The 14,032-nt window shown below is 38.6% G+C and overlaps 1 protein-coding gene across 5 annotated transcripts in view; it reads left to right on the forward strand.

Annotated features, from left to right (window-relative positions):
* The first annotated feature begins 8,779 nt into the window (after window positions 1-8,779).
* Window positions 8,780-14,032, forward strand: part of ano3 (anoctamin 3) — a 31,953-nt gene continuing 26,700 nt past the window's right edge. For all 5 annotated transcript variants that reach the window (XM_079345727.1, XM_079345730.1, XM_079345728.1 and 2 more), the window contains exon 1: window positions 8,780-9,033. In XM_079345727.1, coding sequence (XP_079201853.1) covers window positions 8,919-9,033 — 115 coding nt within the window. In that variant the 5' untranslated portion in view covers window positions 8,780-8,918. The remainder of the gene's footprint in view (window positions 9,034-14,032) is intronic.

Raw genomic sequence — 14,032 nt, forward strand, 5'->3', positions numbered from 1 at the left:
GGAAACCTGCATATGTTATGAGTGTGTATGTACTTTGTCATCATTTTGTAATTTAATCTTTTTTTAATACAGTCTTAAAGCAGTCTGTTTTCCTTGAAACAGAATTATTTTCAATTTAATATTTATGTTGGATAATTAAGTGCAGATTGAGAGTGACATTAAAATTGTGTTAACATTTTAACGTGAAAATTATGAAACATTTACATGCTGTGTTATGCAACACAATTAAAACCATCTATGTTCTCAATGTTCTTAACAGACAGACCTGCAGTAAATGTACACGTTTAGCAAATACTTGTCCATATACAAGTTGTATAGCATGAATATAGTAATAAAAACTGCCAAATGTGAAAATGGTTACAGCACAAGAGTCCAGAATAAAACACATCTACTACATGAAAATTGATCCTAAAGATTAATTTATTCATGGGGGACGGGGGTCAATGATAGTCTTTAAAGAACACTCCATGTTTTTTATGAAATGAGACATGCTGGATTGGTAGATTAAGGGGATCAAAATAATATAAAAGAGGAGAAAAGAGAGAGGAAAGAAACATTTTTAAAAAATTGTTTTTTGCTTTTTATTTGATCAATTACATGTTTGGACAACAGGAAATAAAAGGCAAGCGTGACTGACTTCGAGGGAAATCCAACAAAAACATGTCCAGCGTCATTCACTTTAATGACCTCTTTAATGCATGAATGCTGCCGCTTTTATCAGCTCGTCCAAATCATCCCTGCCCCAGGCTAAAATGAAAATGTCAAAAAGAAGGGGAAAAAATGCTTTATAGTTATAGTAAACAGAGTGTTTTCATGTGTGGAGCCATGTGGATAATGTTCAGTGGTGCACAGAGACTCTGACAGGGACACAGGGTAATTTCTGCTGTGGTGGCTCTTCTGGAGGCTGCGTGGGCAACATGTTTATCAAAGTCAAATCATTTATGATTTGATGTTTATACCATTTAATGTCTGTCCACAATTCTTTTTTTTTTTTTTTTTTTGCAGTGGTGGTGTGTGTGTGTGTGTGGGGGGGGGACTTTTTGCAAAATACAAGCCAAAGAAAGTGTCTTTAAAAGAAAGGAGCCCTCTGGACGAATAGAGTGTGAAGAAAACTTGCTGAAAAAAAATCTTATTGTAAAAACAAATTTATATGGTGACCATGAAATATTTGTGATGAAAAGACACCGAAGAAAAGTGACACATTGGATTTGGACCTTCTCTTATAAATTAAAGCTCCTGTTAGGAGTTTCTAACTGATTACAAACACAGATTGAAATGACTGTTTATGCCCGGAATATCCATCTTAAACAAAATCAAACATACTGACACTTGAAATAAGAAGCAACTTGTGAAGTATAACAGTTTCATGTTTGACTATTTGTCTACAAGGAAACTATATATTTTTCTTGCATAATCATTTCTATGTTGTTTTTGAGCCCTGATATTCTGCATTATACACTTTATTATAAAGTTTTGTAAATTTTGAATCTTGTAAACAGCCTTCAGAAACAGATATTGTAACTTTTCTGTCTGCAACAGTCAAAGCTATGTCATCTTGCATTCTTTTCAAAATAAAGGTCACTGTTTATAACAATGTTTAAAGGCTTTTCTGTTCATGCAGGTGGCATGGCTCCACTCTGTCTTTTACCTTCATTGAACAGCGCACACATGAGATCATTAAAAGGGCCTTTGTGTTATGACTTAACGGAGACATTTAGTTTGCCTGAGTGATCATTTTTTTCTAATGCAGACTGTTTAAGAGATCTAAGGCACATGGGCCGGGTTTGAGGAGCCATCATGTAATGGAAACACAGCATGATTAATGCCCTGCAGATTGGATAGAAGCCCCTTGTACGTTACATGTATTAAGGCGATAAACACTGATGCCCTTTTTATTCAATTAACAGGAGACAATGTCCAACTAGCTGCACTCAAACCAAATTACATATCAGCCACTGATAATTCCACGCAGGAAAGTGTTTGATAATCAGTGTTACTGGGAGATAATAACTCAGTCCTGGTCATCATGGTGATATTTTCCAGACAGTCTGGCTGTGATGCGTTTTGCGGTTAATGGAGTCACAGTTTCTTTGACATCTCGTTCACAGTTTTACTTTGCAGAAGAATTTGGTGATCCAGACCTTTGTAATGTATTTGTTTAAATAAATAATCAATGTGCCAGGAAGTTCATGCAGGAAGCACCTGCTCATCAATCGATCTACTTGATCTACTTCTCTTTAGTTTTGAGATGTCCAGGACTGTATATTACTGCACTTAGACAGTAATGGACCAAGCACATTTGAGGGAAGTGATTTGTATGGTTATCTGGACTCAGCAGTTTCCATGTGAATATTTCTTTGACACTTTCGAGCAACAATCTCTGCTCATGGTGTTTGTCAGTGAAGCAAACTCTACTATATTTTTATATTCTAACATGTTGCTGTATTCCCCACCCTCCTCTCATGATGGCCTGTGTTACTCTACCCTCTGGCGGTCATTTTTGTGTAGCTGTCATGAACTAAACTGTGCAAACTTTAAAATTTCACTCACGCTCTTCACCAGCATGTCTGGCAGCCATGTGTTGCTTTCTTGTGGGCTGCATCCAGAAGAAGGGCTGAAGGGAGATGCTGTTGTTTAATGTGTGGAAGATCATCTCTGAGATGTAAATTCCTTCAGAATTTCTGTGAGTCATTGTGTTTGGACTCCGAGTGCAGGCCTGCGGCTCATCCTGTCTGCCTTAATGAAGCCGAATGCATACGAGCACACACTGATGTGAACTCTGCGACTGTAGATGTTAGTTTTCTTTGTAAACAAATTATTATGCGTTATTGTATGACGATTTAGTTAACCCGAGCAGTGACCTGTTTCGGTTTAATAATAGTACCTTGACATTATACAGTATAACAGCAAAACATAATGGCTCAGTGGCTGTATTCAAAAGGGTAAACATGTTTCGATGTGCATTAGACCATTATTTCTTCTGACTGTGTGAAATGTTCCCCTTCTTAACATCCGTCTTGCAAAATGAGTGAATCCCATGAAATACTGTGTTAGCTGACAATTTACATGGTGTGAACATGCTGCACAATTAAACAGATAAACTAAGCAAAATGATCACAATGAGATTAGAGGACTTTACTGAGCCCCTATTAGTGTAAATTAATTTCTCACAGCAGCTTAAGAGACAGTAAAAAAAAAAAAAGAGTTGACGTTTGGTTATTAAAAAGATCCTATTATTAACTGTGTAAAAATATACAGTAATAAAATAGAATAACAAGAATCCCTTTCCGGTGAGATTCTGTGGTTTCTTAATTTGTTTGGAGACTGGCAGAAGTGTTCTGCCGACAATGCAGTTTTGGTTTGTACTTCCCAGCCACCGTAGAAAAATGACAGTTAAAAACAGACAATTGTTATGGATCCTGACACTCTAACGTTAGCTGTCATTTAGTTGAGGGATGGATGATGGTTACACAGTGTTGACACACAACCTTTGTTACACACATTTAACCAATTTCAGGCAATGAAACAAAGAAAAAGTGAGATACAAATGTACTCTATAGTTTTCTAACTTGGTAAAACAACCTGTAGGGATAAAACTGCAGTTCAGGCAAATGTTTATTCTACAAATGATTATAATTCATAACTCACCAGTTTAATGTTATAATATTATTGTGGTGTTGTGGTTCTCTCAATTAAGTCATTTTATCCACCACTGATTAAAGTCTAAACCCCCCTTATTAGCTGTCCAGTCAGTTTAAAAAAAGCTTCATTGTTCCACACCAGTGTCAGGTATCAGAGAGGAAAAATAATTTTAAAGGCAAGTTAATAATGTATGAGGGTGGTAACATGAGAGAGAGGAATAAGGAGCTGGGCTGGTGTCACCACCTTCAAATGATACTCATCTGAACAAACAAGCTTCTACATTTTCCCACTGAAATAAAGAAGCCACTGGTACCATGAAGTATGATAAAGATTCAAGATTCAGTGTTTGTTGTCATGTGCACAGTAGGAAAAAATTACATTATTACTTTGCTCTCCACAATGAATGCCAACAATAAAATAATAAACACTGAAAATAGAAAAAAATATAAATAATAATAAATATAAAAATAAGGCTTTGTGAAGGCAGTACAGAGTGCAAAGAACCTTCAATAATTGATATCACGACTGTCAACTCATTCTTTGATCACCTCTCTTGTTATTGTGCATTTGTGTGCTCTCTTTAGGATCATGCCATCAGGACAGCAGTGTGTTTCTGCCTCTGCTGCAGAATCAGACCTCCAACCGATATGTTGCTGTCAACCCCACCATCAGCCACTCAGTGTCCTGGAGCTCCTCGGGAGGCACCGAGACAGAGAACGAGCAACTCTCTGGTGAGTCTACCTGCAGCACTTAAAAACGTGCTTCATGTCAAACAAAATTAGTTAAATCAATATGGATCCTGCTGACTCTATTGTGAGATTTAATCCCAAAGAGGAATCCAGTCAGTTTGTTGATAGATGATAAAATAGTTATCAAAATGGAAATCAAAGATTGACCTTGAGTCTCCTTAAAAAGTGAAACAAAAACCTCAAATATTATCCAGTTCTAGCTTAACCCTTTACAGGGCACTCATTGAAATACTTTGAAACCTCGTAGTGTTATTCAGGGACATAACAGAACTTTATTTCTGTTGTAACATTTTTCAAAAAATTGTAATTGCAAAAAACATTGACAAAGTTATCATATTGGGTTCAAATGGAACAAAGGCAGGATCAGTGACGTAGGGTGATCTCTTCTGATTGGCTGAGTGAGGATCACATGCTTCTCAACCTTACTAAGGGGCAGAAGTGTGGCCGTATTTAATGTTCGCAGGAAATTACCAAAAATAGTCACTCGCCTATAAAGGGTTAAAAATACAGAATGAGATATCTTTGGATGTTGGGTTTTTTCCCCCCAGCCTAGACATTCAATGTTGAGACATCTTCAGGTATGTTTGGGGAATTAGACAGAATAAATGACTATCAACAAAAGATAGATTAAAACCTGTACTTTAAAGGGTTGACCGAAGTATTTACAGAATAACTTTAATCTTCAGTTGACCTTTATGCTATGAACTTCTCTCAAACTTCCTCAGCAGATTGCTATATAAGCCTCAGTCAACAATCAGTGCTAATTTGCATGTGGAGTTGTTAGAGGTCTTTATCATTCAGCAGAACAAGTGGAGAGTTGATTCACTCCATTCACAACAAAGAAGCTCTTTATGCAATGAGAAAGGTTCACCCTTGTTTACTTCTAACCCTGTTAAATGTCACCCTTGATTGTTACCTTTGTAGTTTTTGATTGTTAATGTCATTGTTGTGTTTTAGATACCTTATCAACATTAGAATCCAGATATATTTATTCTTTTATTATTTGATTTTGTCCTCAAGTGTAAAACATGGACTCCTCCTTGCTTTCAGGGCATATAGCAGATCATTTTGCATGTTTGTTTTTCTTGTTTGAAGGATAAATGACCGTCAGAATTCACAGTTTTAGTTTTTGAAACGCATTGGTGGGGGTCATCAGACAAAACGTTGAGGTTCTGAAATGTTGCTTAATGCATACAATTAACTTTTCAACCACAAGGTGGCAGTAACTGACTTACCTAAAAGCTGTCTCCCTCTGCAGCGCTATCATCTGACCTACATCTCTTAACTCACAGGCAGGAATGGAGGAGATAACATTTTAAATGGCACTGACTTAAAATATCTGCTTACTTACTTATTTATTTATCTATCAGCTCAGAGGAAGAAACACTTTTGCTTGGTGCATTCAGTGTCATGGTATGGGGGGGGTTGGAAAGTGCTGTCTCCAACAGCAGTCCTCAGTAAACATGAGAGCGATGGGTGGAGAGGCGTGCTGAGCTGGGAGAAAGCAGATGGTATTGGTATCTATGACAGATGCCGGACTATATTCCCAAGAATACCAGCAAAGACATAGACACAAAGAGAAGCACAGACTGAAATGTTGCCTGTGTTTTGCGGTGACCCTTTAAAATCTGACCACATCACAGCAGCATGTTGAGAAAAACAACATGACACACAACAGCGCTGTTCCTCTCAGGAGTATCACGTCCTGATGGAGCTCTGCTGGTCTGTGTGGTTGATATTGAGATAAAAGCAGTGACCTTGCAGATAAACCCGGATTAGGTCTCTGTTGTTAATGATTTGCAGTTGAAGCTCTCAGTCAGAGTGTTAATGAGACTATAGTGTATGATATGCAAGTGCCTTCCCTAAGGGACAGGCTGGGCACACTTTGAAGTTGGAAGTGTGTCTAATAATAATGCAGCTCTTAATTCTTTTCTTTTTTTTCATGTTACATTAAATTGTGTCTCAGCTGCATTTACACAAGAGAAAATGAACTTGCTTTAAATGTATTAACACAGACTCAGACATGTACTTTAGAAAAGGACAAAGGCTTGACAAAGGTAACAAACATTTGAACACAAAAGTACTAAGTGCAGGCTTACCAAATAAATGTATTCTAGTGTCATGGCAGGTCGCTGTGTAGGGACAGCTGCTTGGAATTGTGGGTAATGGGACAATGGATCTAAGTGTAATGTACCCACTTGCTGCTGCAATGTTGAGTGGATGCGTTATACTATCTGTCCTGGTAATTCTGTTATAGTTAATACGTGAAGTTATTTCTTTGAGTTGTGTGTGTGTTTGGGTGCACTGGCAACCATTCGTCCATGGAGAATGATTGTGAGATACACACTACTCACAATAAGTTCGGGATATTGTGAGGTCCTCAGTGGGTTTCATACAAAAGGTGTTTGTTTCACTTCTGTCATTTTTGGGATAGGAGGGCAATTGTATTAGGGTGATAGACGCACCTCATTTTGTGTTTTCCTTGTAATGGTCTGACTGTGTACAGTGTGCACAGTCAGACCCTTTTCAATGTGGCATCAATTTCAACATTCTGGGGGTATACAAAGCTGGGATAGTCATTAGTAAGTAATATAAGGTAGTAAGTCAGTCCCAGTTCATCATTCAAGCAGCCTTGAACACACAACGTCACTTAACAGACGAACAGCACCACCTGGGGTACAAGGGTCTCCAGACAAACAATCTGCAACAGACTCCACCGCTTTGGCATGAATGCCAGACGACCGTGGCAGGTAGACATCACATCATCATCCCCCAATTCAAGCAAAGCCCCAACTTTCTGTTCATGGATGATAATGCTCCACCACATCATGCCAGAATCATCACAGCTCGACTTCATGAAGTCAGATTGCCTCATATGGTATGACCAGCAATGTCCACTGACCTGAACCCCATAAAGCACATCTGGGACTAGCTAAAGCAGCGACTGGATGCTCGTAACCCACCCACATGTGACCTGGCCGAACTGCGTGTAGCACCTGTGGAGGAGTGGAACACATTGCCTCAGAACAACACCATGAGGCTAGTTAGGAGCATGAGACGTCACTGTCAAACTGTCATTGTGGCAAATGGTGGAAACACTCGCTATACTGACTTTGTCAATTTTGTTTATTTGCGGCTATCTTTGTTACTGTCTAAATTGTTGGGGTAATAGATATTGCACTAATGAAAATGGTGCTTCTTCTCATTCATTAATACAGTAGTAGCCTAATATCAAAGGGAACTATGACATGTTTTATTAAAATTCAGACCAAATAGGAAAAGCACTCATGTTAATAACAAAGTCCCTAACTTATTGTGAGTAGTTTAAATATCTCTCTGTGGCAGCAAAGTGGAAGAACCGTTCTGCTGCACTTCTTAATCCGCAGCGCTCTTCAATATATTTAGATTTATAGAACAACAATGCCAGTTGATACACGGACATGCAGTAGTGCAATGATGTTAGTGCAGATTATAACAGAGCCACACCAATGCATCGCATCAGTAAAGTAAAAACAAAACAACAAAGCAGTGAAATATTGCAGATAGTTTGCTTAAATTAAGACATTTCATATTTCTGCTGAGTCCCATCGCTGCAATAAAGCCAGTGTTATCAAACGATACTGCAGCAAGTTTCCATGAGTCGTAGCTTATACGGCTCTGGATAAAGGAATCCCCCCTCTGCCTCAGCAGCATGCTGAGCTCTGTAGTAGTCAGCCCAGCTGTAGTATTGATTGTGAGTTTTTCTCACAGTCAGTCTGTCAAGGCAAAAACGTTCAGCTTGGAAAAAGTCTCAAATGGTTCTTATTATTCTTGTTAGTTCTTGATGTATTCTTTTGTACGGTATTTTTCCATAATTTTGCAGTGAAGCCTGCTACTGGCAATTATGGCTTCTAACAACACATTGTGGCTTTCTGTGTTTTATGTAGATTACAAGAAGACCCGTGGACTTGTTGACCTTGTGCATTTGAAATGATATAGGGCAGTTTGCTGAGAAAGTCTGTGGCCTTTATTTCGGTTGATGTTCAGATTTAGGCGATACTTTAATCTTTCTCCAGGAAAAGCAAAATTACGACACAAGTCTTCTAAAAGTGGGCTTAAATTACATGATATCTCAAGACAGCCATTTGTATATATTCCTCATCGGTTACTCTACATCACTCTTTGTGACGCTTTGAGGTGCACGCAGCTTTTAGCACGAGGGTAAAAGACGATGATTGATGCGCGGATCGATACACGTCCTTGTCGGTCCATTTGAGATTTGCTCGCCCCCGGTCATTTCCCGCAGCTTATTTTTGAGTCAGTATATCACGACGGAGTGGAGGGAGGAGGGGGAGAGGGCACGTGTCCATCTCAGGACCTCCCCCCCCCCCACCGCCCGTCACTATGACAACAGCCGTGGATGGTGATGGTTAGAGAGCGGAGGGGGAGCTTTTACACAGGTGTTGCTGGGCTTTGCGCATCGGCCGTGAGATCGTTTGGCAGGATGGGAGCTGCGAGAACACCTACGCATCCCCATCATAGTTTCCCATGTACGGTGCACTCCTGCTTTCTCAAACACGGAATTCAATTAACGCTGTGATCAGACCGAACGCCGCAATGGTGCACCACTCGGGCTCCATCCAGTCCTTCAAGCAGCAGAAAGGTTGGTCGCTAATGTGAAGATGATTACATTTTTACTTAAGTGTGTGTGAGGGGAGTTTTACTCTGTAGTTACACAGTTTGAGATGCGAGATGAGGTTCCAAAGTGTCGGACTGTTGACTTGCTGTAAGTGTGACGCAGAGTTGGAGGATGAAATGTGTGAACCCTGTGCGCTTTGATATTTTATCCACTATTTCAGTTATCATTGACAGTATCAAAGAAGTCTTTTTTTAAACTGGGGGGGGGGGGGCAACAACATAGATCCTATTAAAGACAGATATTTCTGCAGAATTTCTGACCCAGAATCCTTACAACAGGATGTTGTAAAGGTTGTTTTAACTTATGTCAGAACATTCAACACTTATAGTCTGAATGCATCGGTGCACTTACCTGCTTAATACACATACACAGCAACGGTGCAAACAGGATGGTATTGGCAGTGAGAACATTTAGCCTATACTTGCAGATGTGCTTTGAGGAAAGAAACATAATGTTTGAAAGAAAACTGCAAGACAGTTTGTTGTGCATCTGGGATGTCTACACTCCTCGCTTTGACAGTGAAAATAACATTTATATACATTTAAGGTCTCTGTCATGTATGTGTAGAAGTGGAACATTTTTTCTCTTTCAGGCCTCTTTCAGGCATCAATTTATTGATCCCGAATTTCCCTCGGGATCAATAAAGTATCTATCTATCTATCTATCTATCTATCTATCTATCTATCTATCTATCTATCTATCTATCTAAAAGCTTTATCAGACTTTTTTCTTCTTCTTCTTTTTTTTCATCTAAATATTGGAGTAAACATTGGAGCAGATTTCTTCAGATCTTAAATTAAATTCCTAACAAGTCATCAATCTGTGTCTTCTGCTCTAGCAGTATTGATTTGACGCTCTGAGTCGAGCTCTTTATGGAACATAAGCGACTCTATAATACTTTGTCTTAATTATTCATATGCTTGGAGTCTATATTTAGACTTATGGTGAAGAAACGTCTTGTTTTCATGCTGACACAAAGGGGGGAGAGATGACCTGTTTTTTCTTACCTGGGACTGATGAAAATGTGTGAGAGAGGATGAAAAGATGCTGAGCTGAGCAGCTTGAAATGTTATGACTGAGGGTTGTCCTACTCAAGAGGCTGTTAGCTTATCTGCTATTTTTCCTGGTCTTTTTTTTTTAGCATCAAAAACAAAAACTGAAAGAGCGGGGAGGAAAAACGGAGAAACGGAGAAAACTTTTCTTGCAGCATGACCTAAATGCACACTAATCATTGAATCTATTATGTGTTTGTTTGTTTTGGGTTTTTTTTGATAAAAAAACAAAGTCTAAACACACGCTTTAATGCTGTTCATTTCCTCAGTGATCTTAATAGTATTTGATGCAGAAATGATTTGCTGTTTCTAAGAAAAGTCCCAGCTAATCACATTCTATATTTTACTGTAAAACACTTCCTGGCTTCAATCCAGCCAACAGGAAACACTTAGCAGCAAAAAATGATCAGATTTATGTGTAAAAATCTCGCTATAAAGCTTGAGGGCACACTGAGTATTACACTGACTGCTAAGTGCACTGTTACAGGGATAGTAAAAGGGGGAATGTTGGCTCACAAAGTCATGTTAAAGCGAAACAAAATAAAATGATTATGTTGCATTTCCTCTGCCACAGCCAACCAGCACCCCCCCCCCCCCAAACCAGGGCTTTAAATTGAGCTTTTTTTTCCTTCATTTGAGCCCTTATAACTTTATAGTTGATGGGTCAAATCTGAGGAGTAGGAGGAGGTTTAAACTGCAGGTCAACAGTCTGTAAAGTGTCATGGCTACTTTTCCTCCTTATTTCACTCAGCTGGTAATAACTAGAGAAAAAAAAGCCTTGCTTGGACTTCAAGTCAATTATGACTCACAACCATCTGACATTACTTTCATGGATTTGGGTGTATTTCAAATGTTCTTTGGCAGACTAATCATAAACTCAGATTCATCATCAGTGCACTGAGGAAACTTGTTGACACACTGAACTCTCAAACTTTTTGAAGTAAATTGAGAATGAAATGAAGTCTGGATTATTTTAGTAAAGCTTTGGACATGACGATACAGATTATCATCATAGAGCTACATCATAAGTCCTTCACTATAGACATTGTTTTTGAACTTTTTTTTCCTTTTTCCTTTATCTTCCCTTTAACATGACAGTTGACGTGATACTTTGTTTCGTGGGCAGAATGAGAAGACCAAACATTTAAATACTTTAACTTCGACAGATTGGTAAAAAATGTACAGGTTTTTTTATGGCTTGAACACAAAAAAATGTGTCTGACCAATCAATAATGGAAGCGATGGTTAGCTGCAGCCCTTTATTGTTCAGCCCGTGAGCATTCAAGAATAAAAACAATTTGAGCCAACTTTTAAAGAATCAATATTGTGTTTAAAGGAGCTATATGTGTCTGTGAGGTGTGTGTGTGTGTGTGTGTGTGTGTGTGTGTGTGTGTGTGTTTGTGTGTGTGTGTGTGTGTGTGTGTGTGTAAACCTTTAGTTGCACAGTCCTAAGCAGGCCACCTGTCCTCTTATGCAAGCCGGCAGATGGTTTTATAGAAAGAGACATTAATTTCAGGGCAGATTTGGGCAGAGCACATCCACAGTATCATCCGCCATCCAACAGGCTTCTGCAGAATGTAAGGCAGGCAACAGTCTTTATGTAAGAAGAGCGTGTATGAATATGCCTGTTCATACTGTAGACAAACAGTTTACAAAACAAAGAGACTGTTTTTGTTCTGTTTGTGCGTCTTTGGTGTGGCACTTCCCACTTTCACAGTCTTTGAATAGTAAGTGTTTGTTTGTGTTGCTAGGTTATAAGAACAATGCAGGCAGAAGTTCAGCTGGAGAACAAACTTGTTCAGGATTTTAATCACGTCTGCAGAAACCAATGGATTCTGGTCAAATTGAATTGTTTTGCCAAGAACTTTCCGCTTGATTTTTTTTTTTTAACCGCACACACAGGCCAGCTCCTGTCCCTGATGAGGTGTTTACGTGGACGCAGCTGAGGCTTATCAGAAAATCCCGTGACGTCGCAGACAGAAGCAATCAGTGGTCATAAGAAGATGCTGTGACGTTAAACCAGAGAAGGGGGGGGTAGAGATTGAAAGAAAAGGAAGATGTTTAATCTGCTTCTGCACAAATGATGCAACCCAGGGTTTGTGCCAGGATTGTATAATGAGGTCCTGAACTGTTTAAAGCAGGGCTAAAAAGTGCCATCTGCTCTGAGGTGTGTTTAGCGGTCATGCTGTCGCGGCGTGAGGAACAGAGACAACTGATGACAGCATGTCTGTGCAGAGAGTCTATGATTATAAAGTTGATTCCACTGTTGATCAGTGTCACAGAGGCTAAACTGTTTACTGAAATTAGTAGTAGTAATTGGATCTCCATGTTTTAATCACATTTAAATTAGTTTCAGGTCTATATATCTATCTATATATATATATATATATATATATATATATATATATATATATATATATAAGCAAACAGGACAAGGAAACACACATTCCAGCGAGCACTTGTATGAGCAAATTACACATAACCTTGGATTGAAAGACAATAGAAACAAAACATCTAAGTATTTTGCAAGATAGTATCATACATGGACAGATCTATATCATATATCATATCACTGATGCAAATCTGCAACAACACATGGTCAATAATATTTACAAAACTATGACAAAATAATTTCAAAATGTAGTTCTGTCTAGCTAAAGCCTCACTATCTTAGTTTTGTTAATCAAGAAAAAGTCTCAAAAATCACATGAGTTTCTTAAAATAATAAAACTCTTCGTTGAAAACAAACCCTACAGAACGTTGTATTCAGAACAGCCAGTCATCAAAAACAGTTGTTTCAAGTTAACGTTTGTAGTGAACTTTAATTTAGACAGAAGCAATACAACTAGATCAATGGCAATCTAGTGGTGATTTTCTGTATTTCTGTCACCGTTAATTGCTTGTTCGTGGGTTGGACATCTTTTTCAAAAGGTAATGTGTTCTTTGTCAGTCCATGCCTCAACATGCCTTTAAAGTTTAATCTAAGACAGTCTGTAAAACCGTCTGATTAACAAGAAGAGATCAAACACATTTCAAAGTGACGATATGTAGCCATGTTTGTTCATTTCTAAGAAGTGATTCTTCTCTTTTTATAAACCTTCCTTAGGAATAGGTGCACTGTCGATCCCTCTATGTATTCTGATAATACTTTAATTATACTGCATAATGTGGCTTTAAATGAATAGTTCATAAGCATTTTTTGTGAGGTTTTGATGAAAATGGGTTTTTTTGTTGTTTTTTTTTCAAATCACATTACACCAATATTCCCCATGAAATCTGGAGCTGCAAACCTACGCTCAGCGTATTATTGCTGCAGCAGTTATGCTTTAGAAACTGGGATGGTTATCAGCAGTAGCCTTTAAACACTGTAACCTAGATAAAACTTTAAGAATGATTTTGAGTTAACTGTTTTGTCTCATAATTTTGAATAGACTAGAAAGAAATCTACAAAAGATGTCTGTAACTCGTGGGGCGATCCCTTGATCCCCACTAGATATCACTCATCATTCCATATGCACACTTGGTCAGCAAGAATTAAAGGTGTGCCTGTAGCACTAACCGTGTATCCTAAGATATGAGCAGAATATTCAGCTGCTGTTAATGATACCGCTCTGAATGATCCCTGTGAACTATTCTTTGATATGGTGCCAGATGGAGGATGAAACTCACTTTAATTGCTTAGAGAACGTTTGTACAGGAGAGGCTGGAGGCCTCGCCTCAGTCCTGCCACCACGTTTTCATTTTTATAAACGCACCACAGCAGCGCTTTGGACCGTTTTCTCAAAGCATGTGTGTGTCTTTTAAAATGTTTTTTCTTCCTTGCCCGCCCCTCTGCAGCACGGATCCCCTGAAATGCTCTCCTCTGTATAAGGAGAGGCAGTAATGATGGTGGGTTTTAAAAGTGTCCTGAT

The sequence above is a fragment of the Symphodus melops genome, assembly GCF_947650265.1.
Source record: "Symphodus melops genome assembly, chromosome: 6".
Lineage (NCBI taxonomy): Eukaryota > Metazoa > Chordata > Actinopteri > Labriformes > Labridae > Symphodus > Symphodus melops.